The sequence below is a fragment of the Colossoma macropomum genome, unplaced genomic scaffold, assembly GCF_904425465.1.
Source record: "Colossoma macropomum unplaced genomic scaffold, Colossoma_macropomum, whole genome shotgun sequence".
NCBI lineage: Eukaryota > Metazoa > Chordata > Actinopteri > Characiformes > Serrasalmidae > Colossoma > Colossoma macropomum.
The window spans coordinates 39707439-39722142 of record NW_023494793.1 but is presented as its reverse complement, the minus strand read 5'-3'; the positions used below and the strand labels follow the sequence as shown (position 1 = coordinate 39722142).

General features: G+C 43.0%; 1 protein-coding gene across 1 annotated transcript in view; it reads right to left on the bottom strand.

Moving 5' to 3' along the window:
* The window catches only part of adamts10 (ADAM metallopeptidase with thrombospondin type 1 motif, 10), a 120837-nt gene that overhangs the window by 102259 nt on the left and 3874 nt on the right, over positions 1 to 14704 (bottom strand). The window contains exon 2 of the mRNA XM_036579527.1: positions 8069 to 8424. Coding sequence (XP_036435420.1) covers positions 8069 to 8162 — 94 coding nt within the window. The 5' untranslated portion in view covers positions 8163 to 8424. The remainder of the gene's footprint in view (positions 1 to 8068; positions 8425 to 14704) is intronic.

Below are 14704 nucleotides of genomic sequence, written 5' to 3'. Positions count from 1 at the left end.
TAAGGAGTGTTTTCTTTGTTTTTTTCCAAGCCAGACATGAGAGATTCTGAGTTACGAGCTTTAGCTGAACGCAGCATTACATAACAGACTAAAGCAGAGCTGATGACATTAGATCAGTTTCACGTTAAGCAGTTTGCAAGAGATCAAGGCTCAATCCTGTGTTGAGAAACTATCCACTGCGTCCACAGTGAGAATCTACTAAGATGAGCCATTTGATCAGCCAGAGAGCAGCTGCTTCAAGGTTCAGCATGTGCTTTCACTGGGATTTCAACACCTCGGACAGGCCGCATGAAAGAAGACGACACGCAGCGAGGCCTACCGCGAGCGCACATCTGACCTAATAGGCCATCTCTGAGGATTCTTCACTAATTCTGTCTGGAGCATCATGTGAGGAGCTGAGAATGATTATCAGCATGGAGTCTGTTCTCAAATACACGGTTACTCATCACTCACCCTTCATCTGTCTCGCTCTAATCTGCTCCTTCAGAGCAATGAGAAACAGGTCGAGCAGCCGTGTTCGACATTTAAAGGGCCAACTGAATTTTCCTCCCTTTTTAAATGAAAGAAGGGTCGGTAAGATGCGGCTCTTTTACTGCCCTGTTGTGGCTCCACAGCAGAATCAGATTTGTAGGTAAAAATAAAATAATCCTCCTTTACAGTAAAATAAAGCTCTGCTGATCGTTCAACACAGTTTAACAGTAAATGGTCTTAAACGCTGGAGTTAATGTAGAACTGCTAATTCACCCTTTAACCCTGAAGATCAGCACAGACACTGCTGGTCACCATAGCAACACAAACAACAATCTTGCCTGGCTAGTATCTAACGAAAAGGCAAAGAGAAAGATTTAAGACGAACATCAATAATTTGGAGATGAATGGACATTTACAGTCACTCCAGCTGGTTTCCTGAAACATTTAATCTGCAACAAGAAACTGACAAACAATAAAAAGTCACGAAGCTGAAGTCAGCTTCTTGTTCATTCTGGCGCCTCAGGCACCATTTAAGATGGAACAGGAAAATTTGAACAAAAAGCTGGTGAATCAGAAGCGACTTCAGCCTCGTAAAAAATCAAACGTTGAGATATTTTACAAGAAACATTTCCACTTTTGGAAAAGTTTCCTGCTGGAGATGTGAGAAAAGCAGCTATAGCTGAGCTGAAGCTTAAAGCAGAGCAAAGTAAGTCTGCGTTGTCGTTTATAGTACATTTGTTAGTCTGTACTAGTACATCAGCACATACCCAGACATGTTTACAACCAAGATGGTAAAATGGACATAAAATGTTGAGGCTCCCAAGGTGGTCTGATTTTTGCTGAAAGGACAAAATGGCTCTTCTTAACATTTGGGTTGCTGACCCCTGATCTAGTACATCAACACTGTTTCAGCCCGATTTCCATTCACTGTTTCTGTGATGGCATGAAAAGGAACACATTTACATACCTATTCAGCCTACAGCTGTTTAGCCCCGCCCACTCACACTGAAGTCTGTCAGCCCGCACTTCTTTTTGAATGAGGCACAATACAGAGCAAATATGGGAAATACATCCATCCATCATCTAAACCGCTTATCCTTCTGGGTCGCGGTGAGGTGCTGGAGCCTATCCCAGCTGTCATTGGGCGGAAGGCAGGATACACCCTGGACAGGTCGCCAGTCCATCACAGGGCAGACAGACAGACATACATTCACACTCACTCACACCTAGGCGCAATTTAGCATATCCAATTAGTTTAACTGCATGTTTTTTGGACTGTGGGAGGAAACCGGAGTACCCGGAGGAAACCCACGCAGACACGGGGAGAACATACAAACTCCACACAGAAACGACCCTGGTCGCCCAGCTGGGAATCAAACCCAGGCCATTCTCGCTGTGAGGCGACAGCGCTACCCACTGCGCCACCGTGCTGCCCTGGGAAATACAGTAAATATAAAAAAATATTCACTCTTAAAAAAGATGGTTCTTCAAGGGTTCTTTAGTAAAGAGAATGGTTCTATATAGAACCCTGGACACTCAAAGAACCCTTTGCATGATTAAAGGGTTCTTCAGATTGATGGACAATGTGCATGAATGTGCTATAGACATTTCTATATAAAACTTTTTTGAAAATGGTTCTATGTAGCACACAAGAGGGTTCTTCTATTGTTACAAGCTTGATATCATGACAATAGAAGAACCCTTTTGGGTGCTATATAGAACCATTTTCAAAAGGTTCTATATTGAACCATTTACAGCACATTCTCCATCAATCTGAAGAACGTTTTCATGATGCAAAGAACTATTTAATCATGCAAAGGGTTCTTTGATTGTCCATAGTTCTATACAGAACCATTTTCTTTACTAAAGAACCCTTGAAGAACCATCGTTGTTAAACATGTAGGATATGGGTCTTTTAAAGCAATAGAAAAATCCAATCTTCAGTGATACAAAGTACAGAACTTCAGGCCGCATGACGGCTGCTACTGCTGGTCAACCACACTTCCCTTAAGGTGAGTGTTACGTGTAAGCATGTATTTTGGGTTTTTTGTTTATGTGTGTGTGTCTCTCTCTCAGTCTCACCTGCAGTTTAACCTGCCCTGCAGACAGTCATATGATGACCTCTAACCAATCAGAGGCCTGGCTGGTGTAGATGGGGTGAGGAGCACCCTAGACTAAACGTGCGGTGGTAAGATTTGGGGGCTCGTCCGGGTTGTTGTTATTCCTTGTAATTTGCCACTTTAATGTGCTGGTGTAGGTGAGATGAGGAACTTTGGTTGTTAGCATGAGCCAGATGCTACTGCTAACTTGTCTCATTTGATTTTGGAGCTTGCTAGTGTTTAAAGCTTTTAGTGTGCTAAAGGGATGATTAGTGAAAATAGCTGGTCACTTCAGTATTTCCGTTTTGTGAAAGTTTTATAACACTGTCAAAAAGGCATTGTTTTAGATTTGTTGGTTGAGCTCGGCCTTGTTTGTGGGTCCATCTGACTGTCGGGTGAGATGGAGGTAACAGTAAGAAAACTGAGGAAAATCAACTTGTACTAAACTATTGCTTTGCATACAGAGTAGTGTCCTCCATATGTATTGGGACTGACGCTGTTGGCTGGATGTTTTTGGTTCTCAGTCCAGCAGTGACACTGAGGTGTTTAAAAACTCCAGCAGCACTGCTGTGTCTGATCCACTTGCACCAGCACAACACACACTAACACACCACCACCGCATCAGTGTCACTGCAGTTAACATACGTAATAACAATTATTTGTAATCATTTTCCGAAACAATAACATCACATGCATGATGCATATGTCCACATGTGACACTGGACAGTAACTACAGTGATATGCACATGTGTAGTGAAGGGTGAAGTGACCGTTCTCATTGCCATGGCCATGTCTCGATTATGCATCTCCGTCTAGGACCACATACAAAAGCATCTGAAATCCGATTTGATGAAGCTCTGAACAAAATCACATCTGCTTCACATTTAAGTAAAAAAATCTGATTTATGTAACTTCAACCCTGTAATAAAAACATAACCTTATTAAGCACATACAGCGCTGACCTACTGATCTACTACAGAAAAACACTGGAACAGGACAACATCCCCTCAGGTGAAAGTGACACATTTAGCCTTCGGACCACCACCGCACAGCCTCGGCACTGTCTTAACTAAACACTACAGCACAATAGCCGGAAGGGCCGCTCCCTGCTCTAACACATCCAGGGAAGCCTGTTTATTTATAAAAGCCTTTGATCTTCATTTTAATCTCCATGAAGAGGCCCAGGGGAGATCCGGGATGCCCCCCGTTCCTCTCTCATAAACCCTGCCTCCACAGACGGAGCCCCATAAAACACTACAGCACTCACCTTTATTTCAAACAAACTGGCATTAGGAGCAGTCTAGGAGAAGGGTTTATGTTAGAGGGCCTGGGAGTAAAACAGACCTTAATTAGATATGGAGGGAAATAAAGAGGGAAATTAGATTTAGTGGCTGTTTTCTCAGAAGAAGGGGCACTAATGTAGGATCCGGCCCGCTCGGTCAAAATAACTGCATTACTGTATTCATTAGAGTGTAAAAGGGAAACGCTGGCCTCAGGTCAGCGCTCTTACGGTGAGTAGTCTGATAAATACAACCTCAGCAAACACTCTTACAGCTGTGCTCTCCAGCTGATTCCACTCAGCGGCTTCTTACAAGGTTTAGTAGGTGTGTTTGAGTATATTATAGTATATAATACATATAAGAGCACAGTGACTTTAAAAGTAGCACGATGCTCCCTTTGTCGCAAATTTTCTGTCATTTTTGTGAAATGGAAGCGTTTAAGAGCAACAACAGCTCAGCCACAAATCAGCAGACCATGCAATCGCCTATGCTCTGTTACAGCACTCACTGAAAAGTTCCAAACTGCCTGTGGAAGCAACATCAGCCAAGAACCATGAAATGGGTTTCCATGGCCGAGCATGTGCACACAAGCCTTAAGAAGACTGTGTGCAATGCCAAGTGCCGGGTGGAGTGGTGTAAAGCACGCTGCCACTAGACTCTGGAAACACATTCTCTGGAGCAATGAATCACGCTTCATTAGCCATGTTTACATGTAGCCTAATTATCTGACTTATGGCTCTATCGGCATGGAATATGTTCATGTATACACCTCAATCGGAATAGACTCGCCCGATTGAGACCAATTGGAATACAATTTCTATCTGATTGACCGAGGTGGGTAATCCTGTAAATAATCCATTAAACAGAATAACAATAGCCATGTAAACACCTGTATCCAATTACATTCCCGATCGGAAAGTTTAAGTACGTTCTGCGCATGTGCGTTCACGTCATAGCGAACGTTCAACATGGCGGGAGCAGAAACTGGTCTGCAGAGGAGACGAAGTTTATGCTCTGATCTTTAAAAGACGGCGGCGGTCCAGCTTATGTGTCTCAGAACACGACGTCTTCCTCTGGGCCTTCTTTAATAAGCACATGTAAAGTACTTTTTCCTGAGTCTGACATCATTTTAAAGCAATTCAAAACACAAGCACTGCTCACTGCTGCTCGTCGCACTCATGCATAGTGCCTACAGTAAAGTTTGGTGGAGGAGGGATAATGGACTGGGGCTGTTTTTCAGGGTTAGGGCCCCTTATTTCCAGTGAAGGGTGACGTTAATGCTACAGCACACAAAGACATTTTCGACAATTACATTCTACTATCTTTGTGGCAGCAGTTTGGGGAAGAGCCTCTCCTGTTCCAGCATGACTGAGCCCCTGTGCGCAAAGCAAGCTCCTGAAAGGCATGGATTGATGAGTTTGGTGTGGATGAACTCCAGTGGCCTGCACAGAGCCCTAACCTCAACCCCACTGAGTACCTTCGGGATGAACTGGAACATCAATTATGAGCCAGGCCTTCTCGTCCAACATCAATGCCTGACCTCACAAAGGCTCTTTAGACAGAATGGGCACAGATTCCCATAGACACACTCCAAAATCTTGTGGAAAGCCTCCCCAGAAGAGTGGAAGCTGTTACAGCCGCAAACTCCATATTAATGCCCATGGTTTTGGAGTGGGATGCCCAGCAAGCTCATATAGGTGCGACAGTCACGTGTCCACATACTTTTGGCCATATGGTGTACATTTCTAATTTGAATGGGACTGAATAGGATTTTTGCCTGTTCTGTAAAGCTTGTCCAACCTTGCAACAGTAGCTACGACCGAATGCATTTGTGGGTGGAGCCCAGATAGACAGCTCCTGCCTTTCAATTCTTAATATATACAGTTAACTTAAGAGGAGTGGTCAGCCACATTACGCTGGAATGCTTGATGAATATGAGCCACTGTTCAGTGTGGTGAAAAGAGCAGCCATGTTTCTGTCTGTCTGTCTCTCTCTCTCTCTCTCTCCCAGATGTGCAACAGCTGTATTCAGTCATGGCCGGGCCCAGACTGGTGGAAGAGAGTGCGTTCCTGCATGCCAGGCTGAGAAGTCAGTCTTTCTTGAACGGACGCCACAGTAACCACAGGGCCCCTGTCTACAGCTCCAAACCAAGCCTATTCATAACTCCCTGCAATCCTGTCTCTGTTTCAGCCGTCTCCTGGAGAACAATCGCACGCTTTAGTTATTAGACTGCAACGCGCCTGTCTGTGCCTTAGTCGTCGCAGTCAGTGCTTTAATAACCGCTCGCGTAACTGCACACGCGCAAGTACATGACATAATGCTGGTAGCACGACAGCTAACCTCATTATTTGGCTATTTAAAGGACAAGGAAGATGGAAGAAAAAACACAACCCTAATGCCAACTGTGGCATGTCTGCGTATTTGTCTGCCCGCTTGTTTAAATAAGCACAAGCCAAATTCACGTCTGACTAGTTTCCTATTATGTAACATTCAGAAAACGGATGATACCACATAGACTTGTGTATCACTGCAGCTTGTTTACAGTAAATCTGTTTATACTGGCCACTCTGTTAGGCACTAGGTCTGACCTGAATCTACACTCACTGTCTAGTTTATCAGCTCCACTTACCGTGCAGGTAGAGCTGTCCTGAATAATTTTAATACTTTGAATATTTGCTTTTTATGTTTATGGTATTTTATTCTCTGTTTAGTATTCGGACGTTTCGTCTTTTCTCAAGCCACAAAAATTGCAGCCTAAAATGAATTTCATTGACAAAAGAATTTAGAAAGAACAGTTATTGTAAATACACTTGTTGAGCACTTTATTAGGTACACCTACCTGATATCTACACTCAATGTCTACTGTATCAGCTCCACTTACTATATAGGTGCACTTTGTAGTTCTACAGTTACAGACTGTAGTCCATCTGTTTCTCTGCATACTTTGTTAGCCCCCTTTTACCCTGTTCTTCAGTGGTCAGGACCCCATGGACCCTCACAGAGCAGGTACTATTTGGGTGGTGGATCATTCTCAGCACTGCAGTAACACTGATGTGATGGTGGTGTGTTAGTGTGTGTTGTGCTGGTCTGAGTGGATCAGACACAGCAGTGTTGCTGGAGTTTTTAAACACTGTGTCCACTCACTGTCTACTCTATTAGACACTCCAACCTTGTGGGTCAACCTTGTAGATGTAAAGTCAGAGACTCATCTGCTGCTGCACAGTTTGTGTTGGTCATCCTCTAGTCCTTCATCAATGGTCACAGGATGCTGCCCACAGGACACTGTTGGCTGGCTATTTTTGGTGCTCAGTCCAGCAGTGACACTGAGGTGTTTAAAAAAGTCCAGCAGAACCGCTGTGTCTGATCCACTCTTACCAGTGCAACACACGCTAACACACCAGTGTCACTGGAGTGCTAAAAATGATCCACCACCCAAACAGAACCAGCTCTATGGTGGTCCTGAGGGGGTCCTGACCACTGAAGAACAGGGTGAAAAGCAAGCAGTCAAGCAAAGTTTATTTATATAGCGCTTTTTACAACAGGTGGTGTCACAAAGCAGCTTTACAAGGAAATCAGTGGCAAGGAAAAACTCCCTAAGAGAAACAGGAAGAAACCTTGAGAGGAACCAAGACTCAGAAGGGGGACCCATCCTCCTCTGGTCAACACCGGATAGTAAAACATTGTTAGTATAAAGACATTGTTAGTATAAGGGGCTAAAAAGTATGCAGTATGCAGAGAAACAGGTGGACTACAGTCTGTAATTGTAGAACTACAAAGTGCTCCTTTATGGTCACTTGAGCTGATAAAATGGACAAAGAGTGCAGATACAAAAAGGTGGACCCAATAAAATGCTCAGTGATTGTATATGGAAAATATAAAAATGTTAAAATGTAATACATCATAGCTGGTTCATGTTATGTAACCTCACTTCAGAGCACAACAAACTGCACTGTTTTATGCGTCCGCTTAGTGGTGGTCCTGGGAGGGTCCTGATTACTGAATGAATGGGGTAAAAAGGAAGCAAAGAAACTATGAAGAGAAACAGATGCACAATCTGTAATTGTAAAACTATGTCTATAAGCCAAGTGAACCTGATGAAATGGACAGTGAGTGTAAATAGAAGGTAGGTGCACCTAATCTACACAAGGTGGAGGTAAAAGGTGGACAGTACATGAACTGGAGTCTATGCAGAGCTAATGAAGTGCTGGTGATTATCACCTTGTCCTTCCCGAGCTGAGGTACTCTCTCCTAATCCAGCGGACACCATGGCGATGACCCCAACACAGGCCAAGGTCCTCCACACCGTTTCCATGGTAACTACAGCTAGCTTCAGTGCGGTGCCCAGCCCTCCGTCCCACCATGTCTTCTGCCTGGGACGTCCCCCCGCTCACCAGAGTGACGCACAGAATTCTGGGGCCATGACAGGAGCTCAGTGCTTTTGTGTGTGTGTGTGTGTGTGTGTGAGTGTGTGTGTGTGTCTGTTCAACTGAACTCCAGGGCAGGTTGGCCAGACACCCCGCTCGTCTGTGTGCGTCAGTACTTCAGTTGGTCCAGGGGGATGAAAGTATAGGATTCTTTTAAGAAAGAAAACAGAACAAAGTCAAAACAAGCTACACAAGGTTTGTAAAAGCATTAACTTTATTCATATCATGATTCTGTATTTTATTTGGAAAATATTATTATTATAATATTAGATTTCATCATTACTGCTCGGCACAATTACAGCAGAATTCCATTGATTTCTGCATAAACAAACAATTAAAATGTAAATGTGGTTTGGTGGGAAATGCTCCATTCTACAGAAAGTAACTGAGCCAAAATTGTTCACAGTGGTGGTGATAGGAACCAGACGTCTGAAGTGTTTAATGCCTGTAAAAGCTCCCTTACAGTGGTCAGTGCAATGTGCAATGGCTCTGATTGATTTTCCCTCTTTTCTCAGCTTCAGAATGGCTTGCTTTTCTCCCACAGGCAGCTCTCAGGTCTTCATGTGGGTTTATCCTTTTTAACCCCTTAAAATCTCAGGCTTATTACATACTAAGGCTTATTATTCAGTAACTACAGGGACTTCAGTTCAAACTGGCTGAGCTATTCTTAGGTTATAAAAGTGTGTAATAAAACTTTGGGCCCTGGCCATTTAAGGGGTTAACAACAAAAGGCATCTTCACTCAGGGCACAAACCAAGGCATTCAGAGCTATTAACTGTTTAAACAAGCAATCCAACAGAGAACACCTGGGCAAACATCTGTCAGTCACACGTTCCAATATTTTTGCGATAGTTTCAAAGGAGACTATAAAAGCTCAGGAGAAATAATAACTAATAAAATGGCTATAATTGTGTTTGTGTCACGACACCTGGTTCCTATCACCAACACTGTAAACAGAGCAGATAGATAGATAGATAGACAGACAGATAGATAGGAAATTGCAGTATTACAGTAGCAAGACAATTAATAGACATTTCATTGCACGTAAACTTACATATATTAGGCTGAAAGTAAAAAAAAATATACATTAAAATAGACATAAATTAGGCAAAAATAAAAAAAAATTACCCATAAGTTAGAGTTAAGTATGATTTGATAAGTTTCTCTAATATTTCACATCAATGACTTTGTTTCATCACAAAGATCGAATAAGGCAGAAATTTTAAAAAGTTGGTGAAAATCTCCTTTAAAGGGTTCAGAAAGCCCAATGAACCACTGTGAATGAAGAAGAACATCTAGAGACTTCCCTACAGTCACATACAGGCTGTTCTGGTTGTTGTGTTTAACACAGGGTCAGGCAACACAGGGAGAGATGGGGTGCGGATGTGGGGGCGGGGGGATGGAAGGGGCAACTATTAAAGAAAATCGGCCAATTTGAGAAACACTGCTACTCATTTCCAGTCTAGAGGGGGCCCAAAGCTCCAGATCAGAGAGAGAGGCCTGTCCGGGGTGGAGCGAGGCCAAAGCCCTGACAGATGAGATTAGAGATATAGACTTTCTGCGGAGAGAGAAGCGCAGCGCCGAAAGATGAGACACCGACAAATTTCTCACACGCTGCTTCCCTCCATCAGCATTACTGAGCTGCAGAAAGAGAGAGAGAGAGAGAGAAAGAGAGGACCCTGAGCCCCTCGCCCCCACCCCAACACCACAGTGCTCTCTCTCTTTATCTGTTTTCTTTACTCTGTCTTTCTTTACGCTGGGTACTGAGCAGAGAGAGAGAAGAAGAGAGAAGAGAGGGTTAGACAAAGAGAGGCAGAGAGAGAGACAGAGCAAGGGGAAATAGAGAAAGAAGAGAGAGAGACAGAGAGAGAGAGAGATAGAGAGAGAGAGAGAGAGAGAAAGAGAGAGAGAAAGAAGGAAAGAGAGAGATAAAGGAAAGATACAAGGAGAGAAACAGAGAAAGATATGGAAGAGATAAAAGGTAGTAGACAGAGAGAGAGAGGGAGAGAGAGAAGGAGATAAAGGAAGACAGACTCAGAGATAAGAGAGAGAGAAATAGAGAAAGATAGGAGAGAGATAAGGGGTAGACAGAGAGAGAGAGAGGCAGAGTGACTGAGGTAGAGAGAGAGAGGGGGAGAGAGAGCAAGAGAGAAAGGAAGAGAGAGAGGGACAGGGAGAAGGGGAGAGAGAGGGGCAGAAGGAGAGTAAAGGGGAAAGAAAGAAGGGGAGAGAGAGAGGGGCAGAGAGAAGGGGGGAGAGAGAGAGAGAGAGAGAGAAGTAGCCCAGATGGCTGGCGGGGAACCAAGTGCAACCAAAGGTAATCAGGAGCAGATGGGAAACGATTTGGCATCAAGACCGAAGGAACAAGTCGCTTTCTAACGTAAAAAAAGGAGAAAACTAGAAAGAGAGAGAGAGAGAGAGAGGGTAAAGCCCATGGGGACAGGCAGGAGGCGGGGAGAGGGGAGACAGAAAGAGAAAAAGAGAGAGAGAGAGACAGGGAAAGAGATAGAGAATAAAAGTGGGGTGCTATTCCGCACTCTTTCATCCAGCTGGGATAACCATTCGCGAACAGCAACATACTGTACAGTACAAACAGTGCGTGTACGTTCCCATGCATTGAGAGCTAAACTGAGTTTGCACCTCCAGCCCCAGAATAAATAATCTTTTTCCCCGTGCTTTGTCTCTGCTTCAGGAAAACTTTGTTTTGGAAAGTTATTTGAAACCACTGCACTGCCCTCTGCTCCGCTGCCTCACTGCCGTCCATGTTAAAGCCTCTGACCACTCGTTTAAAACCTGCTTCATGTGTTCTCAAACGAGCACAAGATCACTCTCTCACCTGTACAGGTGTGCAGATATACACATTATATGTCCAAAAGTTTGCAGACACCTCCTCATCCAGCTTTTTAAAGGTATTAATAGGGAGTTTGTCCCTCTTTGCTGCAGTAACAGCCTTTAGTCTTCTAGGAAGGCTTTGCACTAGATGTTGGAACATTGCTGTGAGGATCTGATTGATCATTAGTGAGGTGCTAATGGTGAATGATCGGGTCTGGATCACAAACTCATTCTGAAAGTACTGGATGGAGCTCCATTAATCCAGAGAAGCCACAGCCCAGTGCTGGACGGCTTTATACCCCACTAGCTCACGCTTGGCACTGGGCATGGTGACCTTAGGCTCATGTGCAGCTGCCCAAGATCCCATTCTATTGCTCAATACTTTTCTATGGAGATTATACAAGCTGCAACTGAACACCTGGGTGCATCTTGAAGTAGCAGTAGAATACACAGCAGGGGCATCTGGATTTTGGGCATATAGTGAAGATGCACAGTCATATATGATCTCATCATATTAAACATGGTTAATCATATCTAGGGATGCAGTGATTGTACATTTTTATGACTCCAATTCCGATTACTTTACAGCCAAATTGACCAACGTTTATTACCCCCTTTTAAATCCTCACAATGGCACATTTCCAGAACTTTTCATTAGCCAAACTTGCAATATAAACAACATTAGGGGTGAGCGATACAGCGAAAATGTTATGATACTTTGAGACATTTTACGATACACTGCACATATCACAATATCCTAACAATGCAAAAACAATGAATCAAAAACTAAAATCATGTTTTAATTAATAGTTTAATGTTTCACATACTTCACTGTGCTAATCTAATTAAACAGGATTAATTATGCTCTGTAATAATCAAAAACATGCATTGTGGTGCTGAGATTATCCACGATAAGCATATTGAGTGTCAGGTTAATAAAATGTATCACAATAACAATAAAAATATTGTCATATTCTCCACCTCTAAACAATATTATTTGCTCTTTAATGGGCCAAACTGATATTTAGAATGTTTTACTTTTATCTTCTTCAATAACCAGGAGTTACAGAATAATAAGGCTTTGTATGTAAAAAGCCTGGGATTTTAAGGGTTAAATAATTAGCCTTTTTAGCTACTATGAACCAAATAAAGTGCTACATTGAAAAAAGAGGCGACTGGTTATTTATCACAATAAGACATGTATAGTTACAATACAGTATTTCTGGTGCAGGTATAGCAGCAGCACTTAAATACAGTGTGAGTGCTCACACTGCGACAGAGACCAGCCAAAATAAAAATAATGAAAAGGCCGACTGCTGAGCCGAATGTGCCGAAGTCCAATCTTGGCTAGATCTGATTGTGCACTCCTGATCATGTTGTTTCACTGTAAAGAGGTGTGAGAAGCACAAGTGCTCAAACGTCTCATTAACATAACAGCACCAACACAAAGTTTGTTGTTAATTATCATCCTCTTTGAGGATCCAGAGGTGTGTGCATGTACAGGGGCCGGTGCAGGGGCCAGGGTAGGGGGGTAGTTTGGTTGTGCGGGGGGCTGGAAAGAGGTGGATGCAGGTTTAAGGTTGCCCTCATTTCCTTTGAGCGCCAGTCAAATGGCCCCAGTTCAGCAGGGAGTCTAAAACACTGAGACGTCTTTGTCCCCCCCCGACTCTATACCAACTACAAACAGCGAACACCTACAGTGGGCCCCAATCCTCTCCTCTCTTCTCCTTTTCTCTTCTCCTCTGTTCTCTTCTCTACTCTCCTTGCCTGTACTTTTCTCTTCTCTTCCCTTTTTCTCTCCTCCCCCTTTTCTCCTTTTCTCCACTCTTCTTGTTTCCTCTCTACTCTTCTCCTCTTCTTTTCTTTTCTCTTTTCTTTTCCCCTGTTCTCTTCTCTTGTCCCCTTTTCTCTTCTATATTATTCTCTTCTCTTCCGTTCATTTCTCCTCTTTACAAGGCTATCCTTTAGTTCTCCTCATCTTTTCTTTTTTTCCTCTTTTCATCTCTTTCTCTTCCACTCTGTTCTCCTCTGTTTTCCTCTCTTATCTTCTTTTCCCTTCTCTTCTCTCATCTTTTCTTCTCTTCTCTCCTCTACTCGTATCCCCTTTTCTCGTCTCTTTCCCTCTCCTCTATCCTCCTCTCCTCCCCTCCAAAACCCCAGAGGCTTTTCCTGCTATTTGCTTCTTGGCAAACGTCCCCTTGGTTTCATTACTTCTTGTTAGAGACTCATTTTATTGTGTGGTTATTAGACTGGCAGTAACATATCCAATGGTTTTCATTAAAGCATTCTCTCATCTCGTACTCCGCAAACAAAAGCCCCTCTAATCGGACCCCCCTACCTTTTCCTTTGTGAGTTTGGAGCACAGTTGTTGGCTCTGCCTTTATATGAGAAGTTTATCCTCACTTGTTCACTCTCTCGCGCAAATATGACTCACCATGTTCACAAACTCATTCATTCACTCCTTCGCATGGACACATTCACTCATTCGTCCCTTCATAAAGAGAAACAATAGAATTGCAGTTTAGAGTGCTGTAACTCTTCCAAAATATTTTCTCACTTCTCTCCCTGTGGTTTGGTGTGGAAAAACAGGGAAACGTACAATGAGGTATAGCTGACTGTAGTACAGACTGTAGTACAAATTTAACACAGTCCATCCCACCGTCCACCTTCTAAAGATTCTGGACCTTCAGGCCAATCACAAAGCTTTAAGACCATTTGCAAATCTGGATAATTTCATTGCACCAAACAGCTTCACAAAACCCCATCAACCAGTAACCAAGAATTTAAGAGCATAGCGTACTCCCTGGCCACTTTATTAGAAACACCTGCCTTGTACTTCCACTCACTGGTCACTTTATTAGAAACCTCTACCTTATACTTCCACTCACTGGCCACTTTATTAGAAACACCTACCTTATACTTCCACTCACTGACCCCTTTATTAGAAACCTCTACCTTATACTTCCACTCACTGGTCACTTTATTACAAACACATACCTTGTGCTTCCGCTTACTGGCAACTTTATAAGAAACACCCTGTACTTCCACTCACTGGCCACTTTATTAGAAACACTTACCTTGTACTTCCACTCGCTGGCCACTTTATTAGAAACACCTACCTTGTATTTCCACTAACTGGCCACTTTATTAGAAACATCTACCTTGTACTTCCACTAACCAGCCACTTTATAAGAAACACTTACCTTGTACTTCCACTCGCTGGCCACTTTATTAGAAACACCTACCTTGTATTTCCACTCACTGGCCACTTTATTAGAAACACATTCTTTTATATAATTATTTATTCATTTGAATGATCTATAATAACTATGGTAACATTTACAGTGCCCTGAAAGTGATAATCATCACATTGCAAAAGGGAACCGAGAGAACTAGAGGGCTAATAACATTTCAAACAGCTTGCTAAATAATATTAAAAGTTTTAAAATTCTGAAATTATAATATTTCATGGTTTCCTAAAGGCATCTAAAGCTGAATTCCAGAGCGCCTCCACTACAATGACGGAAAACACCAAGCACTGTAATACATAAGGCGCTTGAACATAGAATTGGAACTCCTGTCTAGCAGTCCGAAGTTT